The 25025-nt window shown below is 43.8% G+C and overlaps 1 protein-coding gene and 1 long non-coding RNA gene across 5 annotated transcripts in view; both read left to right on the forward strand.

The window, feature by feature from the left end:
* LOC144229224 (uncharacterized) overlaps positions 1-667 on the forward strand; it is an 18694-nt gene extending 18027 nt beyond the window's left edge. Inside the window, exon 4 of the long non-coding RNA XR_013334405.1 lies at positions 89-667. This is a non-coding gene — a long non-coding RNA (uncharacterized LOC144229224). The remainder of the gene's footprint in view (positions 1-88) is intronic.
* A 7456-nt stretch (positions 668-8123) lies between these two features.
* Positions 8124-25025, forward strand: part of NIN (ninein) — a 100352-nt gene continuing 83450 nt past the window's right edge. For 3 of the 4 annotated variants that reach the window (XM_077761254.1, XM_077761255.1, XM_077761256.1), the window contains exons 1-3: positions 8124-8178; positions 16214-16308; positions 16587-16790. In XM_077761254.1, the coding sequence (XP_077617380.1) occupies positions 16608-16790 (183 nt within the window). In that variant the 5' untranslated portion in view covers positions 8124-8178; positions 16214-16308; positions 16587-16607. The remainder of the gene's footprint in view (positions 8179-16213; positions 16309-16586; positions 16791-25025) is intronic. The other variant, XM_077761257.1, reaches the window with a different exon arrangement.

Here is a 25025-nt window from a genome sequence, read left to right on the forward strand (position 1 = left end):
GCTTTTATCTTAATAATAAAAGATAGATAGGGCTTCTGGGGTTTCACAACCTCAGGTTCAACTTTTCACCCTGCGCTTTTCTTCCCAGGGCAACGATTTGCTCAGCATATCTCTTCCTAAATTCCAAGACAGGCTGCTTGCTCTGTTCAGTCAAGACTGCCAACCCAAGAAACATTTTTGAAAGATCACAGTCAACGTCATTGCCAAAAGAAGAAGTTCTTGGCACGCAAAGAACCGGGTTCAATATGAGATGCCAGATGGTGATTTCAACTTCAGCTAAATTCCTGCTGAAAAAAAGTGTTTGAACTGCAGATGAGAAAAGCTTCTATGACAAATTTCCAAGTGCTAGAAACTTCAGAGGGAAATGGAAGTGTTGATACCCCCCACCCCAACCACATGCATACATACCATAGAACTACTACCTGCATCTGGTAGTTAAGATTCCCACAAAGATGCCTCTGCTTTTTAAGAAGACTAAGCTGTGTCTTGATTTGTACTAATATTAAAGTATATTAACTGAGTGCATTGAAAGCAAATACTAGACGAGTCCATGTAGTGTTTTTCAAAGGATGTGTCCCCTTAGCATCTGTTGTGAGCTTTTTTGATACGTGGAGGTAGTTCTCATTCCTCTTTACTAATAACTCCATCATTAAACCAATTAATAATCAGCATGTCTCCCCTCCCTAACTATTTTCAAATTACAAGAAATATATATGAACTATAAATTGATGATGCTCTGCCTGGATGCTCTTGGGTCTGTGACTTACTGGTGCAGGAGATCGAAAGCCCAGCTTCCCTGAGTCCAGTTATGGCACATTCTGGGATGTGGTTTATGCTCCAGAGCTCTACTCTGGATTCGGCTGATGTTAGGGATTTGCCTAAAAGTGTACCCTTGGCTGTCTCCTTCTTCTTCTGCTTTCCCTCTCTTGCCCCTCCCTCCCCATCCTTCTCCCCTCTTCCACCACACTCCCTTAGAGAATGAAGGAGTATCTCTTTAACAACATTCTCGCACACAAATCCTCATCCCGGGGTCTGCTACTGGGGAAATGACTTAAAATTCTGTGCAGTGGAAAAATTCATTTCATGCTGATGAAAAAAAGGTATTTCCTGCTGATAGATGGAAGAGTTGCTGTTTCTGGAGTAAGGAATGTATGCATATCTGCTTTATCAATCAAGGGCTCAGAAGGAAATGGTGGATTAACTCCAATTAAGTATTTGGAGAATAGTTCATAAAGGGACTAATTACAAAGGGGTGGGCTGGGTGCAGAGAAATTAGGGCAGGGCCTGCCTGGAAACTGATCACAGGGGGTGCTGTTCCCAAGCCCCACTGGTGTCTGGAGAATTGGTGACAGAGTTGTGTGGACAGGGCTGTGGCAGAAGCTGTGGTCTCAAGGGGTGCAGCCAGCCCACAGACACCCGATAGAGGGCAAGCTGGCCAGAAAACACCCCCATCTCGTGCTCCCTCATTCCTCTCATCTTTTACCAGTGACCCCATGAGCTGAACCTAATGGGAAGCCAGGTGCAAAAGGGCCCCTTCATGCAGTACATCCAAGCTGGCTGCTTAGGTCATGGGGCTGGTGGAGAAGGTCAGAGAGGGCATCCAGAGGGACAATCAGGAGCTATCCAGCACACCCACCTACCTATTCTCTCTCTCTCACTCTCTCTCTCTCTCTCTCTGTGTCTGTCACACAGACACACAATTTGCCTGTTCTTGACTTTGGCCCATGAACATACACACATAAACTAGTCCCTAATTTTTCTCTCTGCTGATCTTGTTTTATTTATAGTTCAGGGACCCAGAGATAGGCTGCATGATGTTGCTCATCATGTAGCCTATCAATAATCAAGAATCGGACAAAATATATTGTTACTTTTATTAAAGTCTGGGTATGGTAACTGGGCATTTGCACAGTAGCCCCCAAAATCCCAGCCTCTAAGATGGCATTTTTTTTCTAGATTGAAATATGACTCACAGAGCTTACTACCATAAAATTTATCATCATTTTCACCTCCATACTTTGGTGTAAAGAGCTCTAATTTATATCCCTAGAGAACCATACCCATTTTCTCCCAACTGAAAACAAAATACAAATCAAAGATTTATGTGTTTGTTTTTAAATAACATATCTAATTGCTTTCTCATCGATCCAGGTGCAAAGGTGCCCTCATTATTCAGTTTACTCCTGAATGTCCTCATTATTGGAAGCAATGCTCTCTTTCTATTGGTCTCATTTTCTGTTTTTGAAATGGTCATTTTCCTCCCAAGCAGCTTTGGCCTGATTCAGAATAGAAAGCACTGCAAAATGTGCAGACTGAAAACAAAAGATCACTCAGTTAATTCAAGGTCTTTGAGATTAATCATGGAAAGCAGCATCCTGGTGCTTGGGATGCTAGCAGGGGCTGATGTGGGTAGATGAAGGACAGATGATGGAGAAGAACCACCTGCACACATCCCTGGAGGGCAGGCAACGCACAGCAGTGCCTTCTGGGTGTCTAGCCCTCTCTCTGCTGGGTGCTCTGCAGACTCAGACACAGCTGAGCACAAAGCAGGCAGGCCGTGGGAACACGCATTAACAAATGGCCTACACAGGGCTGTCATTTCTATGTATTAAAATCCTATATTTTAGACTATTGTCTTCCGAAATTTGATTTTTAAGATACTATTGGGTGGGGAGTGTCCCAAGGTTTTAGAGGGTGGTGATTTTTTAAAATATCTCATAACACCGTGTTTCATTTTGAAGCAGCTGTTCGCATCACCCATGGATCCTCATGGAAGGTAAGTGCCCAGGGTGGTTGGATCCCATCTAAGGAGTCTGATGGAGTCGCTGTGAGATCATCTTGAGCAAGGCACCCAACCCTCACAAATTCCTTGTGAGAAGGAACGGGGTTAGATGAAGTTAGAATCTTCTTGTTCTAACATTGCACTGTGGGCTATAGTAGCCATTGGCCACATGTGACTAGTCTGAATTGAGATGTGCTGTCAGTACCAAATACTCACCACATTCAAAGACTTATACAAACATGAATGTAAGTTATATCATTAAAAGTTTTTGATATTGATTACATGTTGAAATGATAATTTAAGGTTGTATTGGGTTAAATAAAATATAACAATTTTACTAAACCACTGTTTACATTTCTATTGGACAAAACTTTTTAAAAATATGTTTCGTTGTTAGTTAGCTATTTTTTGTTTTTGTTTTTTTTTTTTAAATTTCTAGGAGAGAGAGAGAGATTGACAGCATGAGCAGGGGAGGGTCAGAGAGAAAGGGAGTCACAGACTCTGAAACAGGCTCCAGGCTCTGAGCTGGCAGTCAGCACAGAGCCCGACGCGGGGCTCGAACCCACGAACCACGAGATCATGACCTAGGCAAAAGTCAGATGCTTAACCGACTAAGCCACCCAGGCGCCCCTATTAGTTAGCTATTTTAAAATATAGGTTTCTGGGTTCCCATGTCTTCTGGATGCACAACAAATTCTAATAAACTTAAAGGAGTCTTTCTTGGGAAAAGAAATTATATCATTTTCCATTCAAAGGTCTTTTTTAAAAAAAGGTAAAAATGTCGGGGCGCCTGGGCGGCTCAGTCGGTTAAGCGTCCGACTTCGGCTCAGGTCATGATTTCATGGTTTGTGGGTTCAAGCCCCGCGTTGGGCTCTGTGCTGACAGATAGCTCAGAGCCTGGAGCCCGCTTCTGATTCTGTGTCTCCCTCTCTCTCTGGCCCTAACCTGCTCACGCTGTCTGTCTCTCTCAAAAAAATAAACAAAACATTTTTTAAAAAAAGGTAAAAATGTCATGTCATTTTGGCTAAGTGTTCAAGAGAGTGTGAAGGGAAGGAACACCAATGCTTCTTAAACTAGAATTTCATTTTCTTTTACTTTGAATGAAACTGGAGTGTCAGTCTTCAGGCATGTATAGTTTTTAGAATAGTAGAGCATTTCCAGATTCCAGACACATGAAAATCGGTGCTTCCCAAAGTGAAAAAACAGGCCTCCTTCCCTGCCACACACACACACACACAGAGGTTGCCTCTTCTCCATGTGAGCACCAACCAAGTGTTTGGAAAGCACTGAAATGCTTAGTTCATGAGCTCCAGAGAGCACATGTCCAATAGCCACTTCCTGCTGTGCAATAGCCACTAGGTCAAATAAAAGACAGTAGACAGAGACAGGGTATCAAATATGCCTTAGGACTGATGAGCTGGGCAGAAAGGGCAGCACAAGGAAGATTCAGAGGCACATCAGAGTTGAGTAGAAGGAGGGTAGTTTGTCTGGAGACACTGAGCATCCATTCCTCTGCAGGGATCAAGTAGATGCTTGCCTATCAGGAAGGAAATCTAGGACCTGACATGGAAGACCATGGGTTGAATGACCTGACAGAAGCTGTGTTTTAGGGGACTCATCCCTCTCTTCCCTGTCATGCTATATATGTGTATCCTCCCAACTGGATTAGATTAGAATCCTGTGCTGCCTCCCATTCTTCCCTTACTCTCTCCTGTGCATGTTGTTTGCTTCCCAAGGGAGAATGATACATTCAAGGGCAAGGGCCAAGGTTGATGTTTCTTTTGAATATCTCACGATTTCCAGGACAGTAGTAGGCAGACTAGGTACTTAGTGCTTACTTAAAAAAAAAAAAAAAATTGTGCTGAATCCATGTATCCTCTTCTTTCATATATTTCATGAGGGAAAATGGAAAATCCTAATTCCAAATGAGTGTCCTTCAAGGGCAAAAGTGTAAATCAGTTTGCCTTCTGTCTATTTCCTGTCCCTTTTCTGTGTTTATCTCCTTTCTTCCTGGGTTCTTACCACCACCATTTTGTCACTGAAATTTTCTCCTAGCCTTTGACTTACACGTCTAGATAGAACCCAAATTTCCCCTTTCTTCCTTCACCACCAATTTCCTTAGGTTCTTGGGGAGACTGTGATGTCCCTTTCACACAAACAGTCCCTGGCTTGGACTGTAACTGATAATCTGCTTTAACCATTGAGCCCCACCCGAGGCAGTTTTGCAACTTAACCTGAAGATTGTTCTGATTAGTTCACATGGTCAGGGAAATAAGAAAGATATTTATTAAACAAGTGTAGAAGCAGCTGGGAGTTCTACGGAGTGACAGAAAAGGTGTTGTTTTATTGCTGTTTTTGTTTGTTTACTGTACTGTAAGAAATAACTTATAGCCAACTGTGACTTTGGGTTAAGGTAGACTGAGTTTGGTTAGAACTATTAGCTTTCCTTGCCTAGAAAAAAAATTATATATATATACATAGATAGATATAACACTTTGTAGATCCCAGGAAATTTACAAAGCCTGCATTTTCTCTTTTCTCCTTTTTAAAAAAAATTCATTTTTGTTGCCCTGACTCTAACTAATCATTACAAAGTTACTTCAAGAAGAAACAAGAATAACTTTCTCTTCTGTGGTTAACTTTTTAGAGCTTTTAGCCACTTGAGAAAGCCAGTCCAATACTGAAAAAATGTTGCAGAAAAGCCACTCAAAACCATCACCTACAAATATTTTAAGGTTCCTGAGTCTCTGAACAAGGCTTTTTGTGGGAGTTAATAGCAGAGGCAAATACACTGCAACCGATACAAGTGAACTGTGGTTTGTAAAGGCTGGGGAAATGTTTATGCTTCTTTTCATTTTCCCTCCTATTGTATATAATGTAGAACTGGAGCTTAGCCACTGTTTCTGCTGTTATCTTTTTTTTTTTTTAAGAGAGAAAAGCTTAAGTGATAGGTTCTAAGGTAAGTCTTTGTTTTCCAGTGACTCGAGACTGTACCAAGATTAACCTTCCACCCTGTGTACCCTAAATTGCAGGCACATGGTATTAAATCATCTGCCTTGGTAGGATTGACCTTGCAAAGCTATACCACCAAGTGCTCATGCCTCACACTCTCCCTTCCTTTGTAGCAAGGCTGGGGGGTTGAATGTGATTTCAAGTTTCTAGATCCAGCATTAACTCCACCCCATTCACCCCTCTCAAGAAAGAGTATCTTGTGTTTCTCAAATCACACACCCCCTACCAATTCTGACCTTTCTCCATAGGGAATGAATGCCACCTCCCACACCCCGTGGCTCCCAGAAGCCATCCCAATCTTAAGGATTCTTGCAGGTAAAAGGGATTCTTGGAGAGAGAATCACTAGCATGAAGCTTCCATGGCAGAGTAGGTGAAACAAAGAAACATCTCTTCGTTCTTACCTTCTAAGACTGTTGGCTGTTTCCCTCCCCCATGAACATTCTTCTCTTATTTATAAGATGACACCTATGTAAGTATTCTGGAAACAAGTTAGCTATTCATTTAACAGTGTGTCTGTGTGTTGTATAATTATTACTGGACAGAGCAACTGTGCACAAAATAAATGTGTGCACATGCACAGGAGTATTAAAAAGGGTGGGGGAGGAGTATGTATTGAAAGAAGAGAGCTTGGTTCTAAAATAAGACAGATCTGTTTTAATTTTTTAAATGTTTATTTTTGAGAGAGAGCGAGAGAGAGAGAAAGAGCATGAGCAGGGGAGGGGCAGAGAGAGGGAGACACAGAATCAGAAGCAGGTTCCGAGCTGTCATCGCAGAGCCCAACGCAGGGCTGGAATCTAGGAACTGTGAGATCATGACCTGGGCCAAAGCCGGAAGCTTAACCGACTGAGCCATCCCTTTGGTTAACAAACTTTTAATCTGGGGACAAGTATAGATTCCCATTAAGTTTTAGGAAATAGCACAGAGAAATCCCTTATAGGTCTTTTACCCAATGGTAACATTTTGAATAGCTGTAGTGCAATATCACAACCAGAAAACTGACATTAAGACAATCCTAGGGCCTTACTCACAAGTCACTAGTTTTGCATATACTCATTTGTGTATTTAGTTTGGTGCAATTTTGTCACATGTGTCATCTGCTTTCGAAGCTCAGCTGTGCTAAGTACTAGCTGTGAGATCCTGAGCAAGCTCCCTAGTTTTTCTGAGGCCCAGTTTCCCCATCTGCAAAATGGGCATAATAATGTCTGTCTCCTAAAGGCAGTGTGAGGATTAGGCAAAGTCATTTCTGCGAAGTTTCCAGCACACTGGGTTCTCATTGAATGCCAGGTTCCTTCCTGTCGATCCCTCTTTCTTTCACTAGCAAGGGAACAGTCTACAGTTTCCTGCTGAAATAACCAGACTTGTGGGTTATAATCAATCAGGCGGCTCCTTCTTCAAGACCAACACATTTAACCTTGCTGTTGGAAGAGAGCACAGAGGATGTCACCTGCCCTCAGCTGCTGCTTCTTGGCCTGGGCTTAAGATCCTATCTGCATCCAGATCAGAAGAGTAGGGATGGGGGCGGGAGGAGTGAAAAAGGAGAGAAAGGGGAGCTGTGGAGTAGGGGTAGGAGGTGGTAAACAGTGAACAATCGTTGGCTGGAGAACTTCCAACCCCAAAGAATCTCCGTCCTGTGTGGCTAGTGACTGAGGGCTGGGATGTACCTGGGGAACGCCTGATGGGGTGGGAGCCTCTGAGCACACGGTGGGCAGGTGCGGAAGCCCGACTAGACCTGGCACCAGGATCACACTTGTCCCAGAGTTCAGGGTCAAGTCTAGAGCTTTTCATTCTCCTGGAGCCTCTTCCAATGAGGGCGAAGGGCCGCTCAAAGGCCAAGGAATCCAGGACTGTCTGGGGGCAAGAGAGGCGCCAGATGCCCCACCTGAAGGTCCCGCTGTCTGGAGGCGGAGGCCTTTCCTCCACACGGAGAGGTGGCTGGCTGGGTGTCTTCGGCGCAGCGGGGTGTGAACGGGCGCGTTCGCGAGGACAGACTAGAGGGCAGGGGGCGAGAGGTGGACGCACTGGCCCCTGCTCGGCGGCGACCTCAACGCGCCGATCTCCTCCAACTGCGCTCCGAGAACCCTGCGTTTTCCCAGTTCACGTCTCCGAAGCGGCCTCCCCAGCGTCACGCAGCAGCCAAGCCGGGACCGGGCTGCCCCGCGCTCCCGCTGCCTGAGCAGTCCCCGGGACCCGGGGCGCAGCCCCGGTGCAGGTGGGGGCCGGAGGGCGGACCCNGTCCTTTTGAAGGACGCCCGCCCGGAACCGCGGCGCCGGCTGCGAAGTATTGTCGCGCTTCTTGAGCCCTAACAAAGCGTCCCCCTTCGCTTTGCAGAGCGCTGGAGGCGCGCGGCCGGCGGTGCGGGCGCGACGGAGAGGCCGCCAGAAGGTAGGCGAGGGCGGCGGGGGCCGGGAGAGCGCGCTGCCTGGTGACACAGTGGGGGTGTCCGCGGCTCCGGGGGGCGCACCGGGCGGGCGGCTGGGAGACGCATCTGCAGCACAGCTCTGCGGGGACCGGGGCGGCGCAGCCGGGGCCGGGGTCCCCCGCCACCCCCGTGGTCCCAGCCCGCGGCCGCGAGCTGAAAGCGGCTACTGTGTGTGGACCCGGGAGCGGACTGGAGTCCAGAAGCAAGCAGAAAGGGTGGTGGCTCAGAGGCCCGGGGCCACCCAGGCAGCCTTGTGATTGAGAAGCTGAAGTGAACCTGTCTGGGGAAACCCGAGGTGATGAGCCTGGGCTCTCTGAGCCGCGGAGAGCCGTTGGGGGGGCCCCCGAAGGGGGAATTTTAGAAGGTGCGTGGGAGAAATGCATTTAGAAAGACTTTCCCGGTGCAGTTACTAAAACCTAAGGGAAAAGGATAAAATGAAAATGACACTCGGTTATTGCCCGTAAGCCTTGATCGCCACACCGGTGGAATGGAAGAGTGGAGTGCAGCGGGAGAAGCGTCCAGGGTTCCCAGGGCTGGGCTTCTGCGGCTACCAAACCGGTCCCCGACAAAAAGACAGAGCTGTTTCTGTGAAGTTGAAAGCTAGAGACGTTTTCCTAGCCTCAGCCTTGACAAAGCTGGGTTAAGGTGCACATAAAATAGCTGGAGAAGTCACCCTACCACTACTACCCTGTTTAATAACTAAGCTATAATGGGATCTTATTCCTTCTTAACAGGGCCAGGGGAATTGCTGAGATGGATGTGCCATAGGAACTTCTGAGATTTTGAAATCAAAACAGATTGCATGATTGTCTTTTGTGACTGACATGGTAGATTTTTAGGATTCAGAATCCGGAGAAAGTCCATCATGGCACATGGGCTAAGCTCCTGAGGCCGTGGACGGTTTCTCGGTTGGGCTCCCTTAAATATGTTAACATAAATTCATGCTGCTGCTTTCCAGAGGCTTGACAGTTTACAAGGAAATGAATTTTTTCTGTGTCAGCTTAATTTGATCTCGAATCTTCTTTAGTGGTTTAGTGTATGGGTGAATGACCTGAAATTGTGGCAGATCTTGCTCCGGAGTTGGGGGTGTGTATCTGGGGATAACTTCCAGACTGTGTGTAAAAGTAACATTACAGGCTGGCTGAAAAACCAGTTTGTTGTAGTCTCTTTAGCTGTTGTCATTGTTCTTAGGGAGGAAGAGTGAACTCCTGGGGTGTTTATTTGCAGATTTGTTTATTTTCACCTGTTCTCTGGTGATTCCTTGGGGGAAAGCCTTCTGAACCGCTGTTTTGGTAAAGGGTTGGACTTAACAGATGTTCCAAATGGGCTGGACATCAATATATTGCCAAGGCAGGAGGAGGCTTTGGAGGGGGCAATGGAAAGGAAGCCATCACAGGTACAGTCTTCGCATTAAAATGTCACGGGTCAGTCATTTTAATCGGCACTTGCTCAGAATGGCCCGGTGTCTTTCTTCTTGTTCTTTTTTCGTTTTAGATATGTGATGACCCTTAATATCAAAAGATGTTAACTGTCACAGAGGGGGAGAATAGGGCCCCAGTGAATCCTGAACAGCCAACCTTAATTTGATAGGCAGTATTCTTATCGTCAGTCAAATGCTGTTAAAATAAATTGTTTTAAATGTCACTGCAAATGATTTCCTAAACTAACATTTCAACGATCTTGATGCTTCCATTTTATGTTGGTAACGAAAATGCATTTTATCAGTCTGACATTGATCAGAGGTTGGCAAGTTTAGCCAGAGTATTTTACCAGGATTCAAGCCGCCTAAAGCCTTTTTAGGGGGTTATTTTTATAGATGCCAATTCATCTGTAAGCCAATAAATTATGTGGTTTGAATTCTGGCTATTGAGCTTGCATCTGTTGGGCAGAAGCTTGTGGGGAGACGGAAGCTTGCAAAAAGATGTTCTTATCTTACAAATAAAATAGAATTTGAGAAAGACTATGGGAATAGGAGCAAGCAACTTTTTTGGAAATTAGGACACTTCTTTGTTGCAATATATATCAGCAGTTAATCATTTATTCAAGCTTTTGGGTGGAAAAATTAACAAAGTGTGTTCTAATGTCCCCATAAAAAACAAAGGTGAGAAAACCTGGTTTATAGATGTGGGAATAGAAGCTTTTTCTCAGGGAACTAGCTGCAGGCATTCTGGATTAATTCAGGTAAATGTAGCTTAAGAAGTGAACGTTGTTATAAGCAGTCTCTTTTCAGAAAGTAACAAGCACCTGTGTGGCTCAGTTGGTGAAGTGTTGGACTCTTGATCTTGGCTCAGGTCATGATCTCATGATTTGTGAGATGACAGCGCAGAGCCTGCTTGGGATTCTCTCTCCCCTCTCCCTCTGCCTTTACCCTGCTTCTGCAGGCGCTCGCTCTCTCTCTCTCTCTCTCTCTCACTCAGTCTCACTCTCACTCAAAATAAATAAACATTTTTTAAAAGTCACAAACAGGTAGCTCTGTTTTTCTGCTTCTGTGATTTTACTTAGTAGCTGATTACAGGTTACTGATGCTACAAGGTGCTAGCCTAATGATTTTGTTCTCCAGCTGCCCTGAGTTAACCAGCTGATTGGTAATCCACCTAGCTCTTAGGCTTACCAAAAGCTTTGGGTTGGTACACAGCAATATACTAAACCCTGAAATCCTAAAACCTTTTTTAATGCTTTAGAATAAATGCTAGGAAGACGTCCTTAGTTGAGTTCAGTTTTATAGTGTAGTTAACAGAGATCGTTATTTTCTTTCAAATTTATTTAATGTGGCTTTTTTTTTTTAATTTCTGTGCAGTGGCATTTAATCTTTTGTGTTCTCTCTTTATGCCATGATTTTGTTCTTGGTGATACTCTTGTGCTTGCGATCTCCAGCTAGAAGTGAGGTACTCTCAGAACCAAGAGGAGGCTACCTGACAGGAGTCATTTTGATGAGTAGCAGTAGTTTCTGGCAGAAATATTCTATATAAATGTAATGTAAATATAGATATATAGATATGGAGATGAGAAAAAGACAGTTGCTTTTTCCATTAAGCTTTTCCTGAACTTGAGTATATTCTTGTCACTGTTTCATTTTACACTGAAATGAGTCCAAAATGTTAAGACTGGAGATCTTTGCAATTAAAGTGTTTGCAGAAAAGAGGGAAGAAAAAGAAATGCTTTAATTTGATCATTGGCATTATGAGGCTCTGGCCAAATGGTGAAAGCTTAAAGGCATGAATGAAAAGCTTTCCCAAAGCAGGATTTGTCCATGTTCACCACTTTGGTTATAAAGTAACTAAATTAGTCACTTGGTGGCCACTGCCTGGTCTGCGGACCCCCAACAGCTCTGTCTGAACACAAATCTGAAAGCATCTATTATGATACCCAAGGAAAGCGGCCGAGCCAGGAGGGGCCTCCAGACATTGCACATAGCTGTTCAGCTGCTGGACCATCTGGAGGGAAATAAAAGGCCTGGACAAGGGGCTATGGCATTGTGCTCATTTATTATTTGGTTTTCCCTTGCCAGACTTTGTCCCTTTTCCACTCCCTCTGGCCCACAACAGACATCCCCTTTGGCTGGGGTGCCATTCTTACAAGCTCCTTTCTGTACCTTGGATGCTGGAAAGTTCATAAGTTCATGTATCCACTTCATGTTCGCCTCATGTTGGGGACTTCATTACTCTGGCTGGACCTCCACCTATTTCTTTTCAGGCCCAGTTGGCACTGATTTCATCAGCCGGGGTTGCCGAGTGGAGCGCAAGGACACAGATCTGTAATGGCCATCCCTGTCAGGTCTGCACGTTTTGGCAGCCTTGTTTGGAGTTATTTGGAAGGAAAGTGCTCCAAATAGTTCTCATTATGGGTGGTTATTGGGTGGTAAATGTTTTGATTAATGGCTCGGTGCATCTGCCTCTTATTTAACCATCCCTAGTTAAAACTCCAAAATATTGCTTACACCGACCCTTCTCTTCCAAAGGAATTATAAAAGCTTCTGTCAATTTTATTGGGAAGGTAGATAGCAACAAGAGGCCTTGACTTGTGGGAGGCTTTATAAAACTGGAGTTATTCTTGGCAATTTGAAGGAGGCTTTATTACTCAAAACCCAACTTTCTTCATCTCTGAGTAAGATTTCTGTCACTGGTGGGTGTTAGGTAGGCTTTAACTAAGGAAAGCATTGATTGCACAGACAGACCAGACATACTTAAGCATTTTGAGGAAGCAATTTAACAATTATCAATTTCTGTGCTGTGCCCACTGTTGAAGATCTGGAACTCTTCATGGTCATTTTTATATAAAATTTTATTTCTTCTTTGCTCTAAATCCCAAAGCTGCTTTGGAAAAAAGAGGATGCTTATTCTACACATCTCTGGTGTCTTATAATTATTCAGTAAGTGGATTAAGAGGAGTAGTGAGGAAGACCCCCCCACCCCCCATCCTTCCCCATTCCAATTTGGAGGAGTTTGTGGCCCTCAGGTTTTCATGGTGGTTTCTGGGACTTAGTGCTGTTTCATTGCTGAACACATTAAGGTGGAGATAAGTGATTTGTCAATGATGTCCTGCTCGTGTGTTCTGTGTGCACGCATAGGACCGAGAGCTAGTATAATTTAGAGTCAGACCAGAGTTCGATCTCAACTTCATCCCCATATTAGCACTGTGTCCTTGGAGAAGTTGCTTACTTTTGCCAAGCCCCAGTTTCTGAATCTTAAATTGGAATATGATATCTACTTTAAAGAATTAGAAGGATTACATGAGATCATTTATGTAAAGTACTCAGCATAGGCCAGTTACAGTAGATGTTCAGAAGTTAAAAAAAAAAAATTTCTTCTTAACCCCCATCAATATTTCAGCCTTTCTGCTTTTGATTGATGTCAAATTTCTCAATAATCTGCCTTTTAAGATGAAGGAGCACTGAGCCTTACCTGTTGCCATTGACCATTTAGTAACATAATGTTGTTTATGTGCATAATATCTGCCCTGCGCATTCTTGCTGTCTCTGTGGCATTCCGCAGGTCCTGCTTTGCTTCTTTGAAAGCAGATCTAGAGCTGGCTGACTTCAGTTCACCCCGCCTTTGCCAGTCGCAGGTATTTTCTTGGTTGTTTTCTCAATTCCCCTCTTGTATCGACTTTCTCTGGGGTCATCCTCTCGCTTGCTTGCCATCTTTAACCCTCGGGACAGCCCTTCCAGATGGGTATTATTGTTCCCATCTGTATATATTGTTCTATAAACAAGGGGACTTGGGACAGTGGTTTAATACAGATTCTCTTCCAAAGTCACATCCTATAACCGCTCCCCTCAAAACAAACAAAAATTACAGCCCTTGTCTATGAATCCATTGATTTAATTACTAGCTCCTTAATCAAACTCCAGACGGTTCTAGATGCTACAGTTTGGCAGTGGGTTCTGGCTTACTCCTCCTGATTCGTGATGTCCAAGATGGAAAATGCCTTTGAAAAAAAAGGCTCAGATGGGGGAAGGAGAGATGTGCTTGTGGAAGAAATGGGCATTTCAGAATCTTCATAGGCTCATTTCATCACTCATTCAGGGTAAGGTTCCACTCATGGAATCTCCCTACACTACATCTCTGGTGTGAGGAACAGACTCCGCTATGCATTTGGGGGAGGATATAAAAGAAAGAAGTTGTGGACCTTGTCCTTACAGAAATTTCTGCCAAACAGGGAGGAAAAAATTCTTGCACATGAAATTACTCACGAACATTTGGGGAATAATATCAACCAGGAAAAAAAAATGCATTCTGTGCCAAACAAGGACTGACAACTTGTCACCATATGTAACATCTTCTGGATGTTTCCGTATGCTCATTTGTTCCACAGGGTTGGGGCTGTTTTCCCCCTTCAGTCAAAAGAATGTTCCAAAGCGCAGTATCTTGGGAAGGAGGGAGATGAAAAAAAGAGATAAAAAAGGAAAGCTGCTGTGAAATGAGATTTGATTTAGTGAAAATCCAGTGACCTCCCAAAAAGCAGGGCATGATAGCTTCTTGAATTCAAAGCCATGGATAAGATCAGGACTTCTCAGTACACTATGAGTTTTATGGCCCTCTTTCATTGGTCTAAATGAACCAATCCGCATGCCTTAAAAATAATTTTAAAAGGCAGAAATGTTTGAATTCTATCACACTTGAGAGTTTTTTTTTTTAATATGCAAAACCAACTAAAAGCAAAATAGTCTGCCTTTTATGAAGTTGGTCAGATTATAGCCCAGGGGACTATACAACTCAGAGTGAGTCTGAGAGCCACGGCAACCCTGAAAATCCCAGGGCACCTGGGGAGTCTCAGATCCTAGGCGACAACAAACTGGCAGACTCTCATTAGCCAGGCAATGGCCTTGTCTAAATTTCTAACTTTTGTGGCTTCACTTAACACCTTGGAGTTTCTTTTCTGATGCTCTGATGTTTATATCGCACTCTCAACTTATTTTGAAAATATTTGCATGGTGATTAGTTCACCCAACAGACCAATCCTGGGAAGGCAGCCAGAGCCCACAGCACCTAGTAATAGAAAAGCTGAGAATTAAAAGAAGGACACCCCCCTCCCCCCCCTCCCCAGACCAAGAGCCTGGGCCTAAATGGTACCACTTTGCCTTAATGAGTGGCTGCAGTTCACATTGAGTAGTGGCCGTGCCTTTTGAATCCACCTTGAGTCCATGTTGTTTTGCTGAAACGGAGGATGGTCATGGCTCTGTTTTAGCTTGTGATGTTTTGGACGGCAGCCCAGAGCAGCACTGATGTCGTACGGAAGCCTCACTCATTTTCAGTCTGGCCATGTTCAATACCTGACCTTGCCTGTTGCCCGTGTTTCCCATCTGGTATATGCATATCGCCTGTGAATTAGAGAGCTTTCTTACTCAGGGCTTTTGTTAGTTAAAAATGCTGCTTTGAAAACTAGAATGATGCTTGCCTGGGGGCTGGGGCAGGGGCAATGGGAAGTTGTTCTGCCGTGGGTACAAAGTCACACGAGATGAAAAATCTTCTAGAGATCTGCTGTACAGCAGTGCACGTATAGCAAACACTGAAAATTTTGTTAATAAATTTTTCTTAAGTTAGATTTCATGTTATGTATTTTTTTTTTTATCACAGTAAAGCTTGTATGGGCAAGATAAGTATATTTTTTGAAAGTGCTGCTTTTTATAGTCAAGGGGCTGATGCCGAGAGCCTAGTTTAGATGGCTGAGGTCATCGTCTCAGGGGAATAGGTTGTGTTTGGCTTCCGTTGCATCATGGTGAAGGTAGCTTCAGACGTGTGCACATTTCAGGCTCTCATTGGAAGACCCACCATGTTAAAAATGAATTCTTGTACAACCAAAGAAACTCCTAGATTTCACTCTTAAAATATGAGGTACCTAGAATTTTATGATGTCTATTTTTAGCAGAAGTGATTCTGAGTTGATAATCATGAGCCCATGTTTTTATTGATCCTATGGAAGGTGGAGAAATGGAAAACCTGGGGTTGGGGGATTGAAAAGATGGAAGACAGACTAACCCGGTGTACAGCCATGAGGCGGTCTGCGTAGTGGAAGTTGCCTGAGATCCTGTATGATTCATATTGTCTGGGGCTCCTCTGAAGCTTGCAGTCTGAAAGGTGGGAAGAGTGTTTTCCCCTTTCTCCAGGCAATTAGGCATTGCCTAAACCTCCCAGGACCGAAGCGAGCTGCAGGGAATACCCTTCCTGTCACACCTCCTGTAATTGCACCAGTGAAGTTAATTGCACTGCTTTTGGGGGAACTTGTGTAAAAGGCATTGTGTTTCATGTAAACAGGGACGTGGTTTTGTGTTGTATCTTGCACGTTCATCCAGTGCCTCTTGCTGCAAGCCTCTGGGCTAACTGAGCATCTAGGCTGACGCAAGTGGAACTAGATAGCCCGGCCACAGCGCAGGCATCTGGGCAGGTAGTCTGGAGCTCGCCGACTTGCCTGGCAGCTCGGACCCCGCAGCCTCTCTCGGTGCTAACAGTTTGGAAGGACTGAGTGTCAGAAGTGGCCTTTTGCCTTCTGTACATCCAGGGTCTCATGAGCTGATAGAGAAGCGCTTTCAGCCTTGAGTTTGAGACTGGCCGCCTGCCCGAGGACCAGGCAGGAAAGGAGACTCCCTCATTCTGGTAACGTTACCCTGTGTGACCTGACCTGTGGCTGTGGCCCTGGTGTGAGTGCCTGTGTGGGAGCTCGGCTGGCCAGGCCTGGCTCCTGGAGGGACCTGAGGGCTTGCTGGGGGTGGGTTGGGAGGTGGGGGTGTGGCGTCGCCTCCTGCCAGCCTCCACTGAGGTCCTGATGGACCAGCATCGGGGCCAGGATGTACGGAGCCTTCAGAGGGGGCTGACGAGGGCAGGGGTAGGACGCCTGGGCTGCCACCACTCGCCCTTGTCTCTGTCGCCCACAGGTGAGCGCCGCGGGCTATGGGATGGATGAGGTGGAGCAGGACCAGCATGAGGCCCGACTCAAGGAGCTGTTTGACAGTTTTGACACGACGGGCACCGGGTCCCTGGGACAGGAGGAACTCACCGACCTTTGCCACGTGTTGAGCTTGGAGGAGGTGGCCCCGGTGCTCCAGGAGACGTTGCTTCAGGACAACCTCTTGGGCAGGGTAAGGTCTGGGGGAGAAGGCAGGTAGCGGGAAGTGGGTGCAGCTTCTGTCTGGGTCGGGGAGGGGTGCAGAGCACGCGTGTCGCAACCTCTAACATCCTGGCTGTGTGTGCCCCCAGCTGTTATAACCTGATAAGCAGAAAGAAAAAACCAAATGGGTGGGACCCAGGAGTGTGGTTTGCTCGCGTGGCGAGGGCCCACTGGAATTTGTGCTCTGGAAGAAAGGTGTGCCCCGAGCATCTTAGATGAAGAGAGAGAAAAAGAGGCAATAAGAGCATGTTTTCCAACTCTTGTTCACTGTGGATCATTTTACGGACTCTCTATTCATCGCTGGGGCAGAAGGAGGGGACTGAGATTTCCCTTGAAGAGAAGGAAAACGCAGCAAGCAAATTGCCCCTCACAGGATGAATAGATTGCTGTTATGACTTTTACTCCCAATAAGCTATTTTGTGTGCAGATTGTTTCTGGGGTGAAGTATTAATTAAACCTTTCACCTAGGAAATAAGACAGGAGGGTAAGTAAATACAGTGCAGGTTCATTTAAAACCCAGCACGACTTGCTTCCAGCAGGGATGCATGTGTGCTGATGTTAACTTCTGCATTTGACAACAAAGTCATGTTGTCCCCACAGATCAAGTGACAGAAATGAGTAGGAAGTGAGAAGAGGCCTTTTTTTTTTTTTTTTTTAACCTCCTGCTGGTAGCGGAAAGGGTGTTCTGTCTCGACCTCATATTGCCTTCAGTTTCTGTAATTATAATTAAGAGCATCATTTGTAAGGCTTTGGGTTGAGTCTTGCTGCTGATTTTTGGAAGGGATGAGAGGAAGAAATGGGCATTGCTGTTTGAGCTCTGTTGTCATTCATGACGATTCCTAGACAGTGGTTTTTATCATGTGGTGTAAATTGAGGAAGGAGGCATGAAGCTCAGCTTTATTCCAGTGACTAAGTTTCCTTTTCTTTTATTTCATTTTCGCTGTCTCTTAGTTGACAAGTTGGGTAAGTGACCTCAGATACAGTAAGATGTATTGGCTGTCTGTGACAGGAGACAGACCGGGATAGCAATCATCTTGAAATTAATGTACAAAGGATGCTATTCCCAGGGATTGGAACTATGAACATCATATTTAACAGGGTTAAAGAAAAACAAACGTGAGGTTGTTTGTTTGCTTGTTTGTTTTGCAAAACTGGAACCATTCTTGGCCACTCTGGGGAGAGGGATTAGCTGCTTGTGAAAACATGTAGTTGCTAAAACGTGCTAAAACTCTTGCTTCAAAAGTCAGAGAATTGGGAGGTTTGAGGATTAAATCGTTTGCTCCTCATCACGTAACGCGCTCAAACGTGTTTTCATTCTGTCTCCATCTCGGACACCTTAGGGAGATAAGGGAGTAGCGGTTCCCACTTGGCCCTTGGGGATCTCGGCCCCTTTGGTGTATAAGGAATAGTACCAAGGGTGGTTCTGTTTCAGTGCTTATTAAAGCCCGAGAAAACCTGATACAACCTAAGGGTTCCTTGAGAGTCGTGCCCGCGTCAGCGTAAATACAGAACCCTCTGCTGTTCACAGATTGCACCTTAGCGCCTTCACAGTTTGCTCTCCAGATGTTGCACATCTTTGTCCTCATTCTGCAAACTAAAACCGGGGAACAGTTATCGATTGATTTGTTAACGACTTGACACTATCAGCCTGCTTTTTACGTTTGCTATTTGCCTGTGAATAATGAATACCTAAGTGGTCTGTAGCCTGATATTTACTTAGCGAGCCTGTGATAGAAGTTAAATCGATGTATCCATATTGATTTCACGTGGGAGGTCCCTGGTGCCTGTCTTGAGAGCAGGGTTGGCATGAATTAATGCACTACTGTTCGATTTGCATTTTTTATGAAACTGAATTATTCTCCTCAGATGACAACATAAACTTGGCCATATGCTGTTAAGATACTCTATATGGTCTATAGTTTTAAGTTCTAAGGAAAAAAATCCCTTGGAATTCACTGAAGAATTCTAAGTGTTGGGTATGGATTGTAAGTTGTAAAATTGTAAGTTGTTTTCAATGCCAATCATCTTTCTTCTCTTTAGAGGTATTTATAAAAAAAGTTAAGGGTTAGGGATTTGGTTTAATAAACAAGGAGAAAGAAATAGTAGCATGACAAATCTAAATATATTCATCTATTTATTAATTCAACAAATATGTATTTTGTTGTCCTACATGTCAGGCATCCTGCTAGTTTGCGCAACTTATTTATGTATATCGTAGACTAAGATTTCCCCATGAAATTGGCTTTTGGATACAGTAGTAGCCAACAGGTTCCTGGATGCTTAGGGTTTAAATGTATCTTTAAATTTTAATGAGTGTTATTTTTAAATAAAACTTCCAAATTTACCTTTATTGGAATTGGGCTGAATTAGTCATTTTTTTTTTTGAAAAAGAAATAAGCTAAAACGCATTGTCTTCCTCAATAAGAATATGAACATTTTCTGTTTCTTTTTTGTTTTAAAATCCATCTGTAAAGAATTCCTGGCTTTTCTTTTTTCAGCCTGATGTTTCTTTTGACAGTTGTTAAGGAAAGTAACTGAAATTGACTTGCCATTTTCACGCATTTTACTACAAGGCCATTCAGCCCTTTCAGTTCATCTGTCTGATCTTGCTTTATAACTTGAGGCCATATTCCCCTGAGCATAGTGCTTACTATATAAGTGTTCGCAGTCCCTGAGGATTGTGGGTCACTGATTTGAGGGAAGCAGGACACTGCTGGTAGTTGTTTGCTGCTACATAACCCAAAGAGCTCCATCCTTACTTAGCTTTGTCAGTAGTGAAGCACCTGTCAGGTGGGTAGGAGCCCAAGACCAGGGGCTCTTGAAGACACTGAAGAACTTCCAGTCTGGTCAGTTAATGTGCCTGGCAGGTGGATAGTCCTGGGAGCAAATACTGCAAACATAGAAGAAAACAGAGCAGCATTAGCTCTTTTATTGAACCAAGTTTTGATCCTAGCAATTGATGTTGGTCATAGGTCCTTCCTGGTCTTTTTGTATCTTCGAAATGAAATGTTTTAATTTGCCTTCCTCTTTTATTAGCCATCAGGACATAAGTATAATTTACCTTGGTTTTATTGAAGGTGTTATTTATATAGTTTTAAAAATAGATTTTCCTTTACTTATGGAATATAGCAACTTCGAGACAAAATAGCCCTCAAGGTTCTGAGGAGTTTCCTTGCTGTACTCTCGGATATGAATCTGGATGCTGAAGCGTTCCATGTCTTTGGCACTCTTTAGAATCAAAACAGGCCACCTGGTAGCAGAACTTAACCATTGGCTTCCAAAGAGTCCCATAGGTGTATGGACTCTGTTCATCAAAGGCACTTTGAAATTTTTAGTTTTAAGATCTAATAGCTTTACAAATGTGTAATTAAACTCAGATTTCCCATCTTTGTTTCAAAGTGTTGGGGAGGGTCTTTTGTAAATATCATGATGAATTTCATGTGGTAGACTTACTTGTTTGTTTCCAGTTCATTAAACGCTTTTTCAGATTTTTTTCTCTTATACATATTTTAACCATTTTCTTTCTCTTGTACATATTTTAACCATTTGAAAAGTAAATCAGAAATACAGAAGTACTTTCTGGTAGTGATTATTTGGGTTTGTTCTCTGTGTGCAAAATTATGCTCGATCATCAAATAGTGCCTGTCTATAACTACCCCATGTTCATCCTCCTATCTCATATTGATCTGAGGCTTGTTGAATGCATTGGAGGAAATGGTGGAAACATTTCTCATCACGTCTCTTAGTAAATGCCTGGACCTTTGCTGTATCTTACTGTGTAACCACCATAGTTTAACCTGATATGGTGAGAGATATTTTCTGATTCCCATTTTGTCTTGTGACTCTGTGTAAACCATCACTCCCTTCTTTTCCAATTATCTCCCATTAGAGTTGACTTAACTCCTAAGGGTCTGTAGTTCCCATTTGTAGATAAGAAGACAGTCTGATTAAGAGGCTGCAAGATTTACTTCTACTCTGTATTAATACTTTGTTGTCAAACTCATTGCAAAATTAACTTTGGCTTTGTGTGCTGTGAACCTTGAGTCTCTCAGAGGTTTTTAGTCTGATGGGAAGGCCTTTAGCTCCCAGCGAGAGGTGGGCACACGTGCTGAAAGACTGTTCTCTCCTACCTGCTTTATTTCAGTAATGACTGTCTCTTTCTCTGGAGAAAGTATGGTGCAGAAGGCTGATCTGATTTCTGCAGTATTCTACTGATACTTTTACGAGTAACTTCTTGTCTGGACAGAGGGGACTTAATGTTCTTTTGTGTCCATCACAGATTTTAGACTTCAGTGTTCATCTGTATGACAGAGAAACCTTAGAAAGAGAAATTGGAAAAGTACATTGACATGTCCAAGGTCAGGCAACTCAGTTGAAGTGGCAGCAGGATAGGAACCCAGATTTCCTCATCCCTGAATTTGAATGCATGTTTTCGCAGCCTCCTTGGACTCCAGATATGCAAGAATGAATCTCATTCTCCACGTCCCCTCCCCATCACCACCACTACCACATCAAGACAGTATAGTATTAGAGCACAGTCTTTGAAGTCAGATCTGGATTGAAGTACTGATTCTTGCCCCTTTTTAGCCCTATAGGACTAGGAGTGGAGAATGGATTTGCTAGAAACTCTGGTATGGCAGTGGTTGCATCCATCTCCATCTGTAGGCAGGGCCTCTTGGACCAGTCTTGGAGTATGACTTCATGCAGTTGCTTTAGGTTTGGACTTGCCTTTTATTTTTATTAAACATTTTTTAAAGTTTATTTATTTTGAGAGAGAGAGAGAGAGAAAGAGAGGGAGGGAGGGAGGGGAGGAGGAGCAGAGAGAAAAAGAGAATCCCAAGCAGAATCCCAAGGCCTTGATGTGGGGTTCAAACCTGTGAATTGCGAGATTGACCTGAGCCGATAGCGAGTTGGATGCTTAACCAGCTGAGCCACCCAGGTGTGCTGTGGACTTGCCTTTTACGATGGCCTTGCCCCTTTCCACATTGCCCCTGTCCGCGTTGTCTGTAGTAAATGACTACAATAACCTGAATGCTTTACTTAGAATGAAACATTTCACAACTATGCCTTTCCTTATGAAACGACATCTCTTTGAATCATTTCTCTTTTGCATAATGCTGTAAACATCATTTTCTTGCATAGTGTTCTTTTGAAGAGTCCATATTTCTCTATCCATTTCAGCTAGCATTTAATGTTTTGAGTGTTCTTTCATCAATTTCCCTTTGTATTGCTAGATATGAACCTCCTCAGTGTGACGATAGTTAACATGGGCCTTTGTCTTGTTTAGTAAGATCGCTTGGTTCAACACTTGGCTTGAGTCTCTCATCCTGGGTCTGTTTGAAGTACTGCACGCATGTGGCAACTGTATGTATTTGATCTCCATGATTGCGCGAGATGATTTTATGCAATGTTAGGTTCCTTATTCTACTTCCTGTTGCAGGGGTTTTTTTGTGTGTGTGGTTTGAGGTAACATTTTTTTCTTATATGGTACTTACTTTCTTTTTTACAGAAAGGCAAATTATGTGTCTAAAAAAGCATTCGTATGAAATTTGGAGAGGAAAAATGATGAGGTGAATTTCTCTTAAGCTCTGGTGGTGACACATGATAAAAAAAAAATCAGATTTGACTAGTCTTCCCATTAATTTACTTTAAATGTCATGTGTGTTTTTAGTCCGTCATGTAATTTTCCCATTGCTGCAAACTGTCCTTTGAGACATACAAGATATAGGAATGCTTGTAAAATGAATGGCAGCAATTATTATTCAAATGAGGGGGTACCAACCAGGGGAAGCATGGCTTGGAGGCTTGTTACCGCATGAGATTTAATTGCATTGCATATTTGTGAAGATTTCTAAATTTTAACGTAATGCAATAGTAAAGCTCCCTTGGAGGAGAAAAATGGTACTTACAAATTCCAGTTACTGAATTTAGTGAGCCCGCTGATGCACATTTCTTTACAAGAGAGGGCATTTATTAACACTTTGGTTCTGGGATGTGCCCTAAGGGGCTTTTCCACCACATCAGTATTCATGTGCATTGTCAGAAAATAGCAGTCACCTGCCTCTATTAGAGAATTGTCTTCTTGGAAGATGTGGAGTTTACTGTTATTTAAAGTGGAGGGTCCAGTGTCTCTCTGCTCTGGCAGGAGGGAAAATAAGATCGGTTTAAGGCTTCAGCCTGCTCCGGCTGTTTTGATCAGCTTGCCACGTTTTCATTTTTGGATTTCTAGGGGTGTGTGTGTGTGTGTGTGTGTGTATGCGTGCGTGCGCGTGCATGTGCGTGTGGAAGAGGTCCATCAAATAGACACTGTTGGATTATGGAAGAACCTCTGAGTTCATCAGGTATAGTCTTTTATAGCCCCTTTTTCTTTTAAAAGAAAAATGTGGCTGATTCAATAGGTCTGTTTTGGAAACTCCGCCTGGGAATATCTCAGAGCTCTGCCTGGGAATATCTCAGAGAAGCCGAATGTCACAAAAACGGTCTTTCCAGCTTGTCTTTGTGTCTCTCAGAGCACTCACCAGCTTCTATCTTTTAAATGCTCATCAACTTTCCTCTCTCCTTCCCTCTTCTACCCTCCCACACTCAAGATCTCCTCCTGATCTTTTTACCCCTTGGAGCCCCAGTGTACTGTTCTACACTGGCTTTGTGTAAAGTTGACGATGTGATGTAGAGCATTGTAGGGATTTCTCTGAGGGGTCAGAGAGCGAGGTAGGTCTAGGGGAGGGGGGCTGCCGGGCTTTCATGGGTCCAGTCAGAAGTCCTGGGTTCTCCAAGGAACCCCAAAACTTTAAGACGTGAGTCCAGCACAGGGCCATGGAGGCCCATGTCTTTTCTGTGCTCTGACTCCTCAATTCTAAAGGGAGATGCCTGCCTTGACTGGCTCATGTGGATGTTGTGAGATCCAAATGACCATATGCCTGGGAAAGAATGAACCTGCAGTGATACACCCATTCATCTAGTGTTATCCAGGATCCACATGAATACAATTTTCTAATAACTGCATCTCTTACCCCATAAGTTACAGTCTTTAAAAAAAAAAGTTAACCATTGGGGATTGCAAACATTTAAAGTTTTGCCCTGTCAAAGAGGATATTAAACAGTATAAGATTATTCTTGATCATTTCAACTCTTCTTGGTCTGTCAGTTACTCATCTACATTATAAGAGCAATACTCTCAGGCTTTATTTAGTGGCACATGGATACTTGTCTCAACACTAAATAACCTCAGCCTAGTAGGTTTTTGAGTGCATGTCTTTTCTAGTAGTTGATGTAGTTTTTAAAACAAGGTTTTTTAAGTATGAAAACTGTATTTTTGTCTGAGGAAAGGTAGTTAACATCTTCATCGCAAGATGTCAGTAGTTAACTTCTTGTAGTACTTAACTTCAGAGTGCTCCTGTCTCTTACTTGCTGCTTCTAATCTACAGTGGGCTGGGAAGTAGGAGAATAAATTTATGATAAATCAGGTAGGGTGAGAATAAATAGTTCCTGAGCTGGTTCTGTGGCATTTTCTGTGAACAGAGTGTGTGGGCTTCTCCATACCTTCCTCCACTTTGGACAGTGTTTGTTTATTTGTTTTCGATTATCTGCTGCTCATTCTCTGTAAATGAAGTTTTACTGTCTCAAAGGTTGGTGCCTTTGTATGAGGCCTGACTATTCCTTAAGTGTCGTAGAACGAAGTCTTGGAAGTTGATGAGAATCAACGTCCAGATTGTAGGCATCTTGGTCATTTCTCAGGGTGAGTAAAATTGAGGTACGTAGACTCCTGGTGACCCTCATGGTGAATACTCACTGAATTGAACTACGTAAGGATGAGATTCAACAACCTCTGTCAAAGCCCAGACCCGGCAGAGACCCACAAGGGAAGTAGAAAGGACATGAAGTTCTCCAGGCAAACACCTCCCTTTCGAAATAGGAGCCTCTTTCTGTTCAACTCCGAACAGTGGCAGGGAGACACTTCATTCGGGTCATTCCCATCACTGTCCTGAGAGGAGAAACCCCTAGCTCAAGTCCCTAAACACAGCAGACTGGATCGGCTTCTCTGACGTTGGGCAACTGCCCAGATTCTGGCGGGGAGGCAAGATCCCCGCTGTCACCTCTGCCATTGCCACGTGGCTGTCTTGGTCACTTTCAGGGCCGGTTGCTTGGCTTGAAAATGTGGCCATTTCTCTGTAAAGCAGGGGAAACAGACCCCCCCCCCCCCCCCCCC

Source organism: Crocuta crocuta, unplaced genomic scaffold (assembly GCF_008692635.1).
Source record: "Crocuta crocuta isolate KB4526 unplaced genomic scaffold, BGI_CrCroc_1.0 scaffold163, whole genome shotgun sequence".
In the NCBI taxonomy this organism is placed as follows: Eukaryota; Metazoa; Chordata; class Mammalia; order Carnivora; family Hyaenidae; genus Crocuta; species Crocuta crocuta.